Here is a 17,070-nt window from a genome sequence, read left to right as displayed (position 1 = left end):
ATTACTTTCATCCCTGTTGAATAAAAACAAGTAAAACGAAGCACCTACCTAAAAAAATACAATAAAGTAAAAAATAAAATACCTAAAGTAAATTCATAATATAAGTAAAGTAAATTAATAATATTAAGTAAATAAATAAAATAAAGGAAATTAATAAAATAAAGTAAATACATAAAATACCTGAAGTCTAAAGAAAATCAACTAAAAAAACAAAATTAAATAAAGCAAATGACGTAAAATAATATAATCAAGTGAAAAAATAAAATGAAGTAAAATAATGCATTAAAATAAAAATCGAACAAAAGCTATGTAAATTGGTCGAGATATCCTGGCTGCCCTCTCAATTGGAAGCTAAATGCGGGTTTTTCGTCCCCGTAATTACGTTCTCGGCATGGCTCAGTAGGTAGGATCCTCGTCTTCGGTTAGGTAGGTCCCCGGTTCAAATCCCGACGTAGGCCAAAAAAATTCTACACGTATATATCGAGAAAAGTTACTCCAAATATCTCGTGGACCTTATTTTTCGCGGTTTTAGACATTATTTCCGTAAATAATCCATTTTGGGGGGCTCTTTTCAACGGTCCCCTGCTACAAACCCCAAAATTTGCTGCCGATGCTTCAATTTAGCGATCCAAACCAGGTTTAGATTTTTGCCGAACTAGTTTAGATATTAGCTAAACTTCCGAGTCAGCGTAGAACCCAAAATCGGGTTTGCCTACTATCCAAAATAACTAGCTGGGGCCATATCAGCTATCCGGAGTTGGTGTTGTACACCGATATTCCGGCAAAAATCCAAACCCTTTTTTTTCAGTGTGTATCAATTATCAAAAGCGGCACGCTCTCTGAGTTTATTAGAGAGGGCAATTTCACGCAATCGTCTCAAGTTCACGATCGTCTTCTTTTCAGATCAGCGCTTCACTGTCACCGTTTTCAGACATCTTAAAAAAACTAACTATACTTTTTTTTTAAAACTATAACTTATCATATTATTTGGAACATCTTACAAGGTTATCCCGCCCCATACAATTTTTCATGTATTTTCCGAAACAAGTACACTATTGCATTTTCCCATAGTGTAAGACCCGGACTTGAGACCTTGTGATCAGATCATAAATCCCAAATATATATTAACCATACATATGGGTGTGTTTAAATTTATGTATTTCCGCCTGTTAGGATTTTCTGATTTTTAAGGAGTCGTATCTTTCAGGTTGTAAGGTGCTCTAATTAAACTTTTGGCAATTTCTAAAACCTCACCAGACCTACTATTTGGCGAGAAAAAATTTTAAAAAAAGCAATAGATTTTGAGAAAGGAAGCTTGAATGTGGGGTGGCCAAATCTTATGTCCAATCGATAGCTCGAGCTAAAGTGAGTAATTTGAGCTGGAATTTGTATGGACGGTATCTCCCTTTTAGGACTGGTTTTGTATAGAATTTGAGGAAAATCGGTTTAGCCGTTTCAGATTGGCGAGCTTGAACTTTCATGGCGAATGAGGGTGAAAGACGAGTGACGGAAAGGAAATTGGTCAAATTGCACTTAAAAATTTGACAATTATTTGAAATAGCACTCCGTTGGAACACGGATAAGAAATTGTCTCAGCCTGGTAAAAAAAATGAATAAATTTACGTTTCCGTTTCATCCTAAATGCGTATTTCTTTTTTCTTTTTCTTTTTCCTCTACCTTCCCTCCTCTCCGTCCTCCCTCTACAATGAAACACACCTTTATCGTGAGTCGTGGGAATTTGTTTCAAGTCACGTGATGATAAGTAATAGCGGGGATAGACAATGTTCCTCTCGTGGATTTCGTTCAACCGAACATCGACGATGCTTTCTTGTCTTACGCGCCGATTGACGATGGTCATTACCTGTCTCAAGTAGTTCTAGTGTGACTTGCGGCACCTCGTGCGTCAAAAACACACTAACGCACCATCGTAGGTGAGTTCCTAAAACTTTTTCTCCGTAAACTTGGCCGAAATTTTGAATTAATCTGAATCGTTTGACTTCCTCTCGACATTTTTTCCCCTTAATTGTCCCGTACAAAGATTTGATTTTACCCTCGTGGCAGGGTAATCGTCATTATAAAAAAAAGGGCACTGATGTTGCGTAAATTTGGGGTTCTATATGACAGTTACCGAGCGAAACGTTGTGATTCATTCGGATAAGACCTGATTTAAAGGCATGCAACTATGAGCTTAATATATTTCAACGAGAGATCTAGAAAACCCTGAACTATATTTAAGACATTGCTAACTTCTTGTCGCTCTTTATTTTATTAGATGGAAATCAACGTCAACGTCAACGCCATTCAACGTCAATCAACGTCAATTCTTGAAAACTCGCCATTTCCCTTCTTTTAAGTATTTGCGCTTCTTAAGTTTCTTAAGATCTTCTTAAGCTACGCTTCTAATTCTATCAAATCCTATGTAGTCTTTACATACAAATTATTTTCACCTAGTACTAAGTCTTGTAACTTATTTCCTCTTTTCAGTGACTTAAAGCGAACCTGAGTGAAAATGACTAATAAATCAGGGCAAAAAAACGGACTCGCCAATGCGGAGTGTCACACCGTCAGCTGGGCGCGCGAAACTCTCTCTCAGGTGATCATTAAAATTTATAGAGTATTGCATTAATCACGGATTCACTGGTGTCTAAACCAGCCCGTTACTTCAATAATTTAAAAGTGCATTTCTTCTGTAGTATGAGAGTCATTTCGCGAACTTCTTAGGGAGCTGAATGTTTGAATGAAGTTCACAATAATTGGACTTCAATTGGGAGCTACAATTAACGGCTTATACGTAAAAACACGAATTTTGCATAAGGAAACTAATGATACTGCGTTGTTCCTTAACTGAGTCAGAAATTCTAGTTTCGAAACGCAAAATGAGGGTCCAATTAACGGCTTTTAATTTTTTTTCTTCTTCTTTCTTTCTTTCTTAATTGCGGCGGAACGGTTCCTAAAATTTAAGGAAGAGGGTCCCATTTTTGGAAACGATGCAAAATTGGATCTATTAGCTCGGACCTTTGTTTTAAACCGATTATAAATAGGAATCAGTCTCCGTGAACTCTCAACGTCAATGCAAAATCCACGAGGATACATTTTTTTACATCTCCGAACAACGAGGCTTTCATCTGTGAGACAACTTTCGAATGAGCGAAAAAAAATGAACGGCGAGGTTGGAGAACCGCAGCGGACGCATTTAAATCAAGAGGAAATATTTCCAATTGTAACATGAGCCGTGTCATACACATAATCTTATGGGTTTCGAGGCTTGGATAAGAATGGATATTGTTCCTTTTGATTTCAACAAGTTAAGTTCACGCAAATCAATTTTAACCCGTGATAATGTTGCATTGATTCAATCCGACTTTACCGATAAAATTATTCACTATTCTCACGCAGACAAGGCCAAGGGCAATGTTGCTCATTTCTCTACTTTATCTCCGAGAGTCTTCCTTAAAACTTGAAAATATTCATTTCACCGAAAAAATGAAAGTAGAATTTATCAGTCAATTCATATTTTAAGGCAAAGTGTAATTTTAACGGCCTGACGTTTTCATGGAGGCTACCTTTATTGGTGTCTTTAACTGCTGAGTGTTGAACAAAATTTCATAGATTTAAGCAGGAAAATCTGCCGAGGATTCTGAGAAAAAACATATCCGAATTTTAATGACCCTTTAACGCTGACAAATCAATGCCAATTGAAGTATTTTTATGTACTCTAAAATGGGTCTTTTTCCATTGGTGCGGCTTATGGGTTAGATCTTGGGAGGGGGAGGGGGCAATTTGGAAAAACGAGATGAGGAGGGTATAACGAAAATTCAAAAACGAGATTGGGGTCCTGAGCAGTTCCTACCAAGGCGAGGAGGGTGCTAGAGTCCTCTCGCGAAACTTTGAAAATTAGGTACTCCTAGAGCGCAATTTTTGGTTGTTTTCAAGGTAAAATATCGCTAATGAAAAAGAAAAATCTACGAAAATTTTGGAACGCGGCTTCTCCGCCCCGTGCACGAGCCGCCATTGCTTTATTCGCTTTTTTAAGGAAAATTTTTTTTCGATGAATGCGGCCATAGAGCTGAGCCTTGTCTGTGATCAGTTTTAAGTTAGATTGTAAATGAATATCGTACCTATTTTTTTTTTTTTTTTTTTTTTTTTTTTTTTTTTTTTTTTTTTTTTTTTTTTAAATCCGATTTTGCAATTTTCAGATCTTGGCAACGAGTGCAAAAAGTTTCCTCCTGTTATGTGTGGGGATGCTCATTGGTTTTCCGACGGTGCTCATTCCTGTTTTAATGAGGAACAAGGATGGAGACTTGCATTTTAGCGGGGAAGAAGCATCGTGGTATGGTACGGTAAGCAGGTGGCTCTCCCACTCTTCATAACTTCCGGAATTTCTCCCTAGTCTCTCCTTTAAATTAAAAACTTCCATTCGTCTATAAGATCAGTTCGTAGCCAAAGTTTTTATTCCCCAGTGCGAAACAAACTAAAAATACGAGCGCTAAACAGTGGATCGAGTCAATTGGAAATGTCGGACAAAATGTGGAAACTCAAAAAGCTTATATAATTCCGTTTTTACAAAAATTTGAGGTTTCATTGGTTTCCTCGTGGAAACTTCAAAGAGCACCCCTCACAATTTGAAATGTGACGAAATAAATATTAAAAGTTGCAGTTTTTAGCCTGAAATATATCATGTTTGACATTTCTTGTCGAAACGATCCACTGTGCACCGATAGAGAGAGTAAGGAACGTCATTTACCGCTCGCATTTGAATTATATCCTTTGGTGGAGAAATTTGTATGCAGTCGGGGTATTTTCCGAGATTTTTCTGTTAATTTCTGGCTATCTGCAATCTATTATTTGCAATAGTTATCTCCCCACAATCCCACACCATGATTTGACCTGGACCTCTTGAATGCAAGTGAGAGCTCTCCAATTATTCATGTAGAGCAAACTTGTTGATGACGAATTGGAACATACGCGTGACTGATAGATGTTAAGCTTAAAGATGTAGTGTGTGTGTATGTGCAGTGTAGATGAGTGTGGGTAAGTTTGTGGATGTAAAGTTTAAGGATCGAAAAAACTGATAAAACCTCAGGTATTTGACAGCTTATAACAGATTCAAGTTGAAGGGAATATAAAATCAGTACCTCTACAATTTACACGCATCAAACGGTTGTTTGCGGCAAGATAAGCGGAGGAGAGTAATTACATCAATAGATGCACGCTTTTTATTATCAAGTTCAGACGATTGCACAACGCTCTTTGTCAATGGAAAGGATGAGCGCGTGGTATATATAGTTGAAATTTTCCCGCGCACAAAAATCCCAAGATAAACTCAAGGTGATAGAGCATTGCCAACTGAATATATCGACGAAGCTCAAATCTATGATTTGCCTTTTGTTATCAGAAAGGATGTATATGGTATCTAAAAAATTAATATCAGGGCCGGATTAAGGGGGTGGCCACATGGGCCGCGGCCCATGGCGGCAAATCTGTAGGGGGCGGCAAATTTTGCAATTTTTTTAAATGTAGGTATAAAAAAAAGTCGGATTTAGAAAAAAAAAATTACTAATGAGAAAAGGCGACCAAATCTCTAATTTTCTGAGAGTATAGTAATTTCTACTTTTGTCGTCTTTCAGTGCTACAAGAGACAGAACCTTTAATTAGCCGAGTTAAGAGAGAAACCAAACACGCAATTTGGCCTGGAACGGCGCGGCGCGACTTACCTAGAGAGAAATGATGACGAGGACTTGAGATGAAAAGGAGAAGCCCTCGGCGCGGCAATCGGCATGTAACACATATTAGCGCCTACAAGACTGCACGAATACTTCACGCATTGCATCAAACACAGTGCGGTCATTGCGGACAGCGTAAAACGGATAGCGCCTACAAGAATGCATGAATACCTCACGCATTGCGGCAAACACAGTGTGATCAGCGTGAGACGTATAGCGCCTACAAGACTGCGTGAATACTTCACGCATTGAGTAAAACACAGAGCGGTCTTCGAGGCGCGGCGGTGGAAGTTTAAATCATTAAACCACATTTATGTTAGTTCTTTCATAATTTTTTCGTTCATTTCTTATGAATGGAAGGCCTTGTCCACACAGAGATAGGTTTACGAAACTTAATTTTCGCGCAAAGTTCCGTGAACTTTTGCTAGTAGTGTTGACAGGGCTTTCCCAAAAAATGTGTTCAACACCAGTAAACGCGTCTTATGCATCTTTTCCCTACTGGTGCATTCACTTGATAGTTTTCATTGATGTCTCAAAACGAATGAGAAGGGGGTGGCAAAATGCTAGCGGCCCATGGGCGGCAAGTAAGTAAATCCGGTCCTGTCTATATTGTGGTATACATATGATTATAACAATTATAACATGCAAAGCAAGGCAAAGGTCGGCATATTCTTTATGAGGGGAATAGCTACCACTTAGAATGTCCCATTAATAAGTATGCTCATTAAGGACAAAAAGAAGCACCTATATTTTCTTGAAGTAGAGGTATGGAATAGAATAAGGGCAACATAATAAGTTCCTATACAAATTGCTGGTGATTTGAAGAGGTTTTATTATTGACACAATTTTATCTCGACAATTTTTCATGACTAATAGTATACAACAAAAAGGATTTATCATAGTACGGAAGTTGTTTGTTAGAATTGTGATGCTCATGCTTGATTTATGATGTTGAATCGTGAAGTTATAATGGCAGTAAGTGAAGATTATTAGTACTTGCAGCATTACGTATTGAAACGTTTAGATATTCTAGAAGGTAAAAAAGTTCGTGCGCACCTCTTCTTCACCATTTTCAACCTCAGTGTGCTTACAAGATGCTTGAGGGTCTTACCGCGCGGGTCGTTGATACCTATTTGTTTAGCGGCCATTATTTAGCACTAGAACATACAAATAAATAAAAAACATAAAAAACAAACAACTAAAAGAATGTAACTGTCACGAGCGTATATTTTTCATTCTCTCTGGCAGTGCTATAAATTCCTTTAGTAGATGTTGATGAATATCAATGGGACCGTGTTTAACAGAAAGAAACTAAGCCACATCAGCTATTGCAAAGTTTAACCGGGCAATTAAATTTCTTACGAGAGAACGTTTGTTCGGATTTCTTTGAAAATTTTACCGAATTTGCTTCGTACCATGGAGAATTTTCACTGAAATTTGCAGGAAAATCCGCACAACCGTTTTCATGTAAAAATTAAATTGCCCAATTAAATTTGGCAATAGCTGATGTGGCTTGGTTCCTTTCTGATTAACGCGGTCCAATGCTAATGGGTACATTTTGGTCTGCATGTGCTTCTTAATTTGAATTGTTCATATACAGGGTTATCCAAAAGTCACTGACCACCCCTGTAACTTTTTTCCAAATTGAGATAGAAGTTTGAAACTTTGGGAATGTTCCTCGGTCTAAAGTAGCAACTTTTTGGTCCCCCCAAAATTTTGAAGGGCGGCCCCCCTTAAGGGGGGCGGGGGATAACTTTTTTTTTTCAAATGGCAACCCCCCCTTTGTGATACCTCATTCGAAAGATAATAAAAAAAGAAAATTTTTGGCGCAAACCGCAGGTCAAAATGTTCATTTTTGACAAAATGGCGGCCGGTCAAGGTTCAAAATGGCGGAAATTTGGCATCTCCGTTCTTTATTGACGGATTGGTGTGAAACTCAGAATTCTAGGGTTTTTTGAGATGAGAAAAACGATTCTGGCATTGGTTTTCCAGAAAAGTCAGTCTTTTGCAAAATGGCGGCGGTCAAAATGGCGGCCTAGAGCGGGAAGTGGATATTTAGGCTGCATATCGTTGGATTTGCATGAAACTTGGTATCCGGGGGTATTTCGCCACGAGAAGAACGAATCTTTCATTGGATATCTGAAATTTTGACAAATTCCAAAATGGCGGCGGAAAAATTGCGGGAAATCAGTTTTACGGCTCTTTACCGATGGATTAGCATGAAATTATTTGATATTTCAAGAATCTAATGAAAGATTCCTTTTTAACCAACCAAAAACCGCCAGGATATCGAATTTCATGCAAATCCATCGGTAAACAGCCGTAAAACTGATTTCCCGCAATTTTTCCGCCGCCATTTTGGAATTTGTCAAAATTTCAGATATCCAATGAAAGATTCGTTCTTCTCGTGCCAAAATACCCCCAGATACCAAGTTTCATGCAAATCCAACGATATGCAGCCTAAATATCCACTTCCCGCTCTAGGCCGCCATTTTAACCGCCGCCATTTTGCAAAAGACTGACTTTTCTGGAAAACCAATGCCAGAATCGTTTTTCTCATCTCAAAAAACCCTCGAATGCTGAGTTTCACACCAATCCGTCAATAAAGAACGGAGATGCCAAATTTCCGCCATTTTGAACTTTGACCGACCGCCATTTTGACCTGCGGTTTGCGCCAAAAATTTTCTTTTTTTATTATCTTTCGAATGAGGTATCACAAAGGGGGGGTTGCCATTTGAAAAAAAAAAGTTAGCCCCCGCCCCCCCAAATTTTGGGGGGACTAAAAAGTTGCTACTTTAGACCGAGGAACATTCCCAAAGTTTCAAACTTCTATCTCAATTTGGAAAAAAGTTACAGGGGTGGTCAGTGACTTTTGGATAACCCTGTATGTAATGAGGCTAGCGCGGTTATTGGTTTCAGTTTGCGCGGCTCTTGTAAGTGCGGAACTCATAGTTCAGCCAAGCGGTGACTAATGGGGAATACCGGAATATGGCTAAAAATGTTGACTGAATAATCATGACATGGTAAAAAAATAATGGAAAAATTCCTAAAATTAATAAAGAGGTCATTTTTCCTTAAAAACCCGAGTGGAGATTCGCAACGTAACATTTCAAGATAAACATTTTCAGAGTTCAATCATAGATATCCTTTTCACACGAGCTTGTACTCTTGCCGATTATATCTTCCAGAACTATTTTAACACGAATTTCTTTTTTATCTAGGGAGCTTGACCTATATTTTCCAGCCGGCGGGTAGCCTCCTGTCGGGAGCAATGCTTCAGTCTTTCGGTTGCAAAAAACTCATGATGCTCATCAATATACCCCAATTCGGCTGCTGGTTGATGCTTTACTATGCCTCCTCCAATATCAGCCTTTATATTTCTAGTGCAATGGTTGGGTTTGGTAAGTTCTTTGCCTTAAAATTATAATTTTTTAGAGTTCTGCTGCACGAAGCACTTTCATTAACGTACTCGATTGGTATAGCATAAAATACTGCTTGCAGTTTCATCCAGCCCCTAAACCCTATGAGTTGTTTAAATGTCTTCAATATAATGTACCTAAAATAATTTAGTCCACGGAAAAAAGTGCTAGCGGTTAGCCCTTAAAATTATGATACTACCTCAATTTGTTGGATGATATGGACATTTCCGATTAATTTTGGCAGCACCGCGACTCAAGTCGAGGGTACTCGCAACATTCGGGCTAGAAACCTAATTGATAGGTGCACTACCAAAATTAATTGGGGCACTACCACAATTAATTGGAAATGTCTAGATCGTCCAGCAGTTGGGACTTAACCCCTAACTCTTTTTTTTCATGTCTATTCTTCCGAAGTGGTCCCAGTTAAAACATATTGTTACTTAATCTGGGTTCTAAATATAACGATGCGATGGGAGTTTCGACGGACTGCGGAAAAGATTGTTAATCCTCACGAGTCATAATCATAAAATCGTGACCTGCAATCTTACAATATTGGTGCGCCTTCAGTTGCAGCTCACTCGAAAGCGTATAATGTTCTAGATTTTAACTGCAGTCAAACCCAGTAGATAGCCCTCGCATTCGAGTGTCGTGCAAACATGACAGCTTAGACAGTGAATGGTCCTTACACTGCACTTCTGTCAAACGGAACTATGTGCATAAAGCCATGAGCCCCGAGACCCATAAGAATACATGCGTTGCAGGGCTCATGTCTTAATACACATAGTTCCGTTTGGCACAAATACGTCCAATTGAAACGTGAGCGATCAAAATCCGAGTTTAAGAGAAACGCGTGAATTCGAATTTCGGAGGAGAGGGTTGGGAGTAGTTTTGTATTCAACAAGGCAAAATTTTTACCTGATAAAAATTTGGGGTCAATTATTTTGAGCGTGACAATATTCCTTAAAGTCCGTAGGTGACATTTAGTCTTCCGGAGGAAAACGATTTGTAACGTATTTTTCTCAGTTCAAACTTGGTACAACTCAGTGTCGTCTGTTAAAGTCGGTCCAGATGACCTTCTTGGCAAAGTAAAAATAATAAATTCGGCCATTTCCTCAAAGATCTCTTCGTGCTTTTTTTACAGTGATAGGACTGATGGAAGCACCGACGATTCGATACATCGGTGAAATCAGCCACCCTTCACTGAGAGGTGTTTTGACGACGTACTCCTCCATGTACACCACGATTGGGTTTCTTGTTGTCTACTTTCTAGGCAGCCTGACAGACTGGCGTCATGTAGCCCTCTACAGTTCTCTAGCTCCCATTATATGCGTCTTAGCGTTGTCACAGGTATACACGAAATAGATATATGTATAATATGATCTCTGTGGAAAACCTTCTCTATTAGGAGATAATCAGAACATCCCGAATACAGGAGGAAAAAAGCATTATAATAAGAATCTCGTCAAACTTACAAAGCCAAGTAGCACAGCGTAACGAAAATATTGAAAAAAAATTACGAATCGTTGCAATAAAATTGAAATTTGTTTACCATGAAACTGTGATATTTTTACATCATTTATTCAATAAAAGCTGATTCTAAACATTCTTCAAAGTGAGTTCCATGTGTCAGAAAGGTGGGCAATATGTAGTGCAATGAAAAATTGAAACTTATTTTTTGATTGCAATAACTTTCAATAAGCCGTCTGCCTTCAATCAGTGCCTAGGCAACATGCACAACATTCCGATATCTGTGCTACTCGGGGCAAAAAGGAATTGATTCCCCAGAATCTTATACCCTTTTCCCCGATGCTTTATCACGCTATTCCTATGTCATATGTTCCAATCGTACAATAAACATTTGACATACTCAAGATTTAAAGAGCTAAGTAATCGATATCTTAAGTATATCACGCGGAGAATAAAAATATTGGTTGTATGAACCGAAGAAATCTTCCAGTCACGAGATGCCAAATTTGAAACATTGCTAACTTCGAACATAAGTGACGTAATATACAAGGAAAAACAACCTAACGCTGAGCCATAACACTTAATGTAAAATAGCGCCAACCCCCCCCCCCCCTCCCTTAGGGCTGGACCTGAAGCTGTAAGGCTTATTATAGCAATACTGCCTGTACGATTTTGACTGTATCATGTATCTATCTCTTGTATGTATGTATGGTTACGCACCAGCACTTTGTCTTTCTGATCCTCTCTCACGTTCATACACGCTCTTCTGATCCCGTTAGATTTGTCCTTATTTCCTTCCCATTCCCCCCTTTTCCCTACAGTTTTGGTGACCCCGACGTGATTGTGACGCCCCGTGTAAGTGACGCTATTTTATCTGAAGTGTTAGGGCTTAGCGCCAAAAGTTGTTTTTTTTTTCCATGTAAGCCAATGAGTTTTTTAGTCATATCTTGAAACGGGAAAAAAGTAGTTACAGTGCCTCTTCTTAAACTATTGACGTAGGTAAAGCGTAACAGCAAATTTGAAAACACAATCAATTTTCTAATCTTGTAATACTACTTTTTACTCTTAATTTCGGATTACAGGTGCCAGAGACTCCGATGTGGTTGATGTCGAAAGGACGCTCCGAGGAAGCTCTTCACTCTCTTCAGTGGTTGCGCGGCTGGACCACGGCCGAGATGGTCAAAGACGAGTTTGTCAAACTGGAATTCTACTCCAGTAAAAAGCCACGCGAGACTCTTCACAGCTACGAAAAAGAGGTCGACACAAGGGATGAAAAGTGCCCATCCAACACTAATGGCAGTCTTGAAAATGGCTGTGCCAACGGTGTCGCCCGAAACGTCAACTGCAAATCTTCAAGTTATCTTGACGTTCGAGGGAAAAGAGGGCTGGCCGAGAAATGGCACGATTTAACACGGAAAGAGATGGTGATACCTTTGTGCAAGTGCATAGTCCTCCATTGCATCTCCCTTTTCAGTGGGTTGCTGCCTCTACGCCCTTTTCTGGTCAAAATTTTCTCTGAGATGGAACTGCCGATCCAGGCAAACTGGAGCTCGGTATGTAGTGTTACGTAGCTATTTTAACTAAAAAGTCACGTGGGAAAATCTAAGATAGAAGCGACGATTTTATCATCATTTCATTAGAGTCGGATCACATTCTCAGGGGCGGTCTGGTCAGGGGTGCTATATAGACTGCTTCAGCACCGGGACGGGTAGCTCAGGGTGCCCGGTAGGACTTCATGTAGGGGCCCCCAAACTTGAAAAACCCACTTAAAGGAGGACGTATGGGTAGTTAGGAGGGGCCTCTTTTGAGAAGAGGGGCCCCGAAAACGTGTCAGCACTCCAAGAATTTTTGAGCCAGACCGAGAATCCCTGCTCGTAAAAACGCAGAGCTAGTTAAGCTGATCAGATTCTTAGCTTCATCATTATTTGATGTGAACTAAAATCTGTTCATAAAATCTCGGAATGAGTTCTGAGAAAAAAAAGAAAAACCCTGGAGAATATCTTGAAAACCTGAAAAAAAAAAATGAAAAAGAAAAACTCCATTGAGGCATTACCCCTTTCCAGACATATGAGAGCAAGTATATTCCTAAGATTCTTTGTGGGAAGAGAATTGAATTCGAAATATATTAACGTTGCATTTCCTGCCGATGGATTTTGCAGGTGTTGGTATCACTGCTGGGCATACTTGGCAATATTGGATGTATGCTTTTGATAAACCGAGTCGGGAAGAAGCGCTTGGCTATTACGTCCTTCGGCGCAGTTTCACTATGCTTCGTATTTTTGGCACTTCACCTACGAGGTTACTCACCAAATCTTGGTGGTAACTACGACGATCATTGGTGGCCCCTCTCTCTATTCTTGAGCCTCTTCTTCTTTTACAATCTAGCATTGCAACCAATACCTTGGATTTATCTTAGCGAGTTGCTACCATACAAGTAAGTATACTCACTTTACGAAAAACTCTAATGAATTCGTTTTAAATGAGAGGTATCGATAAGGGCCGTTTTTCGACCGTCCTGACTGAATTTTCTTTACTCGAAGATTATTTTGCTTACTGGAGGACTCCATTTTACAAGATGCATTAAAATTTAGTTATTTTTGGTCTCACTCCAGGTCCAACACTGACCTAAATGTGTATTTGAATGTCGATTTAAACGAAAAATGCGGGTAAATTCGAAAGACACCAGCATTTCTGGCAAATTTGGCCCTCAGAGTCATGGGTAGGTTAGTAAATTGACTCGAAAGGAGATAAAACTGACCAAATCATAATGCATTTCGTAAAATATGTACTTCCAGTGAGCAGAAAATCATAGAGTTGAGAAAATTCAGCTAGAGTGGGCCCAAAAACGTCCCTCGTCGATATTCCTCCTTTTCCAGATCAAAAAAGAAAAGTTTAAACTGCTGTTAATTTCATCATTTTGAGTTGGTATTATGCCTCGAATAAATCATAGTGCGCTATTACTGCTTTAAATTACTATTTCATTGATTGTAAACTCAATTAATTAGTGAACAACCAATAAAGCTAAACTCTTTTCAACCTTTTGCAGTACGTGCACATGTATAATTGAAGCGCTGGATGCAGAAACAGCATTTCTCGGTTACGGTGTCTCAAAATCTCCGCTTATGTTTCATCCGTCATGTCATGATGAAAGGAAATGTATGTAATTTCTTGTAACTTTTACTGAGTGTTCTTTATGATTTTACCATGCTGGAAAAGTCAAATTTTAGAATATTTACCCAACAGTTCCTCTCTGAAGTATGAATTAGCACTGAAGATTCTAAGACACTGCAACTGACAATTGCTCTTTCCTCACCCGACGCTTCAATCTTGGTATATAATCCCTGTTTGTCTAAACCTGTGGACGGCATTTAACTCTTATACTCTAATGTGTATTTTTGAAATTAAGTTATTATTACATGATTTTTCGCATTTTTCATCTTGTAGGGGGCGAGGAGTTGCGACGGGAATTGTGGCAAGCTTGTTTTACATGGGAATATTCTTCGGCGTGAAATCCTATCCAACGTTGCTAGAAAACATCGGCTTGGACGGAATTTTCTACGTGTACGCTGCAGTAAGTATCGGTGGCATTTTCTACACGTGGCTTGTGCTTCCTAGCACGGAGGGAAAGTTTCTCTGCGAAATAGAGACCGAAACAACGCAAGTCACTCACAACGGCAAAAAGGTGGACATCTGATCTGTTTACGATACGACTTTATACTGCTGAATGCCTATGAAAATGCGTACCCCATATGGAGCAGTCGTTCAATGGGCGGGCGAGGGTGGAGCTTTTTTCGCCCTAATCTAAATAATATGGGTTCTCGCTGAAGTTTTTACAATAAGTAATTGACGTTGAAATTCTTATCGTAAACTCACTCAAGAATGATTAATTTTTATATCTGGACACAGATTTTCGAGCAGTTTCCCCCGAGTTTGATAAAAGTCCGAAAACTGATCGACGATCTTCATTCCAATCTAACTTTAGCCCTGAAGGTATGAAACTCATCGTTTGTGTAGAATAGGATCAGCCTATCTATAGTTTTCATACCTTTGGCGTGCGTGCAACAACTACTACGTGTTGAGAGAATGTGAAGGTATATTACTAATTAATGTTAACGTCTTCAAAACGCCTACAAAAGCCTTGTATGCAACTTTAGTTACAATATTGAAATATCTCACCTTATTCATCAATGAAGCAACTTGTACGCTGCTGAATGTTTCAGTAGGTTCGAATACATTCATATGCAGATTATTGGCGTCCAATGTAAATAAATGTACTTAATTAAAACTTTTGCAAGAGCAAAAAAGTTTTGTTTCTTCTGTAAAGCTGCCAGTGTGCGTATTGTAAACTTTTGCAAGACCAAAAAAGAGGCTGGTACCCTTCGTAAAAATGCTCAAAAAATACTATAAGCGCATGTATTTTACGTATAAAATGTATTCCTCAGGTACCTCGTAGTAAGCGTAGAAAATATTCTAGTTTTTCAGCCCCTCCAAGGTTGAAAGATTTTACAACTAAAATCTCAAGATTTCATTGCGTTATTAGAACGAATAAGGCCTGCATGACACACGCACAAACTTCCTCGTCCCTAAAGTACGTTAAGCACGAAGCCGCAAATCGCCCGATTCCATCGTTTAACTCTCTCCTACTTTTATTCTTTAAAAATTCAATTAAATTCAATCAAATTAAAATTCACAGTATGGAATACTTACTCCCGACGATTTAACATTCTTTTGTAATAGAGATTTATCTTGATTTCTCTTTTATTTGCAGTATTAATATTTATAACATTCGTTGAATGGGGACGCTACTAATTGCCACTCCTAACCAAGCCCTTTAATAATTCTCACTGTGTATATCTGTGTGTGCAGCGAAACGTATAATGTGTGTGTATATATATCAAACGTACTTTTTATAAGAACTGTTTAGAAAATTAAGTTATACTTCAGAAATGCTTTGTAAAAAGGGTACATACCAGAAGTCAAATCGACGCAATTTGACGCTTCGTGTTAATTTTTTGGCTTAAATTGAGAACAAATTCAATTGTATCTCGCCTCTTTGTCCCTAGACAGATCCTTACCACCTAATGATCCTCAAAAAATATTGTTATTCGCACCAAGTTTTGAATAATATGAATAATTTGCTCTTTGTTACTAAATGACATCCATTTCCATGATTAGGTTTTAAAGAATCATCAGGCTTTTCCGTAATTGAAAACATTCTATTTGATCTGTTTTGTAAATAAAAGAAGACTTTCGTACAACTCACCGAGTTTCATTACGCGCTGTGTAACTTATTCCCATCTAAAGATCATATTCTACAACTCATCATTTTATCCTCTTATCAATTTCTCCCATGCAAGTCTCCTGCCCTTAAGTTGGAAATCGTAGAAAAAATCAAACATCCTCGGAACTTCTTGTTTTTTGAACTAATTTATAAAACATCTCTACTAAAAATACCGAAGGTAGAACAACTTCCTCAAAAAGAACAATTTTAAGTACAATCAGATTATCCGCGTAGCTGCGTGTTACGTGCGCTTGAAAAATATTGTCTTCGCAAAGCCAATCATGAATTATCACGATTCTCCTTTTATATCGTAACCAGTCGTTATACCTGAGGTATGTTTATCTTAGACACTTCCGCATGGTAACCGTTCGTGGAAAAAATAACCTGAGAGCTGAAAAATGCAATCCCTGGTAAAAATTGGCAGTAGAATCTATGTTCCAAAATACCATAGACCTAAAGCCGGCTGTAAGATTTCCAATAGCTTCTGTAGCCGGCTGTACAATTTGTTTTAACCTATCATAGCCGATGGCGACTAGGCAACAGCCAGACGATAAAGTTTATGCTAAACGTTACTAAATACGGATACTAGGACTTAGTTAGTTTTTGGACCACCGCTCTCTTTTTGTGCCGTAGTAACTTGATTTATTTTGCGAGGAATGTTGCGTATTTTTGAAGGATGCCTGTCATTCTTAATATGTTGGAGTGCCTTCAATTTCGTGCGATACTGTGCAATACCTCTGGTGTGAAATAGTTGCTTCAGACGCCGTGGCACGCTGCGGCGCGGCGGGCGGGCAGAGAGCGCGAAACGCGCATTGGCGCCTTCAAACCTAACAGGGATACTGCACGCATTGCGCGATGCGTGAAGTATCCCTGTTAGGTTTGTAGGCGCCAGTGCGTCACCGCTCCGCTTTGTGTTAGGCTCTGATATTTAATCTCGCAGAGTCAGCGTTTTTCAACTCATGATTCTGAAATGTTTGCACACTCTGTATGGATTATTCTCATTTTAATTGATGAAAAAAAAATTGTTTTAAAGGAAAATATAAAGTGTGTTTTGTAAACATTAAGGTAGTTCCGTAAAAAACTTAATGATTCACAAAGCACACGAATTTCTACACAATTTCTTAAAGCCTTTTACAGCCAATGGTGATCAAGTGTAAAGCCCGGCGATAGAAACTATAGC

The 17,070-nt window shown here is 38.8% G+C and overlaps 1 protein-coding gene across 4 annotated transcripts; it reads left to right on the top strand.

Moving 5' to 3' along the window:
* Positions 1–960: 960 nt before the first annotated feature.
* On the top strand, positions 961–15,867 carry LOC109043187 (trehalose transporter 1-like protein). 4 transcript variants are annotated; one of them, XM_019060306.2, is made up of 8 exons: positions 961–1,931; positions 2,485–2,593; positions 4,197–4,335; positions 8,945–9,124; positions 10,284–10,489; positions 11,692–12,162; positions 12,769–13,043; positions 14,054–15,867. In XM_019060306.2, exons 2-8 carry the CDS (start codon positions 2,510–2,512, stop codon positions 14,301–14,303), a joined length of 1,605 nt encoding a protein of 534 aa, XP_018915851.2. In that variant the 5' UTR covers positions 961–1,931; positions 2,485–2,509; the 3' UTR covers positions 14,304–15,867. The 4 variants fall into 4 exon arrangements, with proteins under 4 accessions (XP_018915851.2, XP_072159646.1, XP_072159634.1 ...); XM_072303545.1 differs by lacking the exons at positions 961–1,931; positions 2,485–2,593; positions 4,197–4,335 and adding an exon at positions 4,412–5,083; XM_072303533.1 differs by lacking the exons at positions 961–1,931; positions 2,485–2,593; positions 4,197–4,335 and adding an exon at positions 6,061–6,307.
* The last annotated feature ends 1,203 nt before the right edge of the window (positions 15,868–17,070 follow it).

The sequence above is a fragment of the Bemisia tabaci genome, chromosome 1 (genome assembly GCF_918797505.1).
Source record: "Bemisia tabaci chromosome 1, PGI_BMITA_v3".
Taxonomy (NCBI): Eukaryota; Metazoa; Arthropoda; class Insecta; order Hemiptera; family Aleyrodidae; genus Bemisia; species Bemisia tabaci.
The sequence above is the reverse complement of the archived record's forward strand: the minus strand, read 5'-3'. Positions and strand labels throughout refer to the sequence as shown.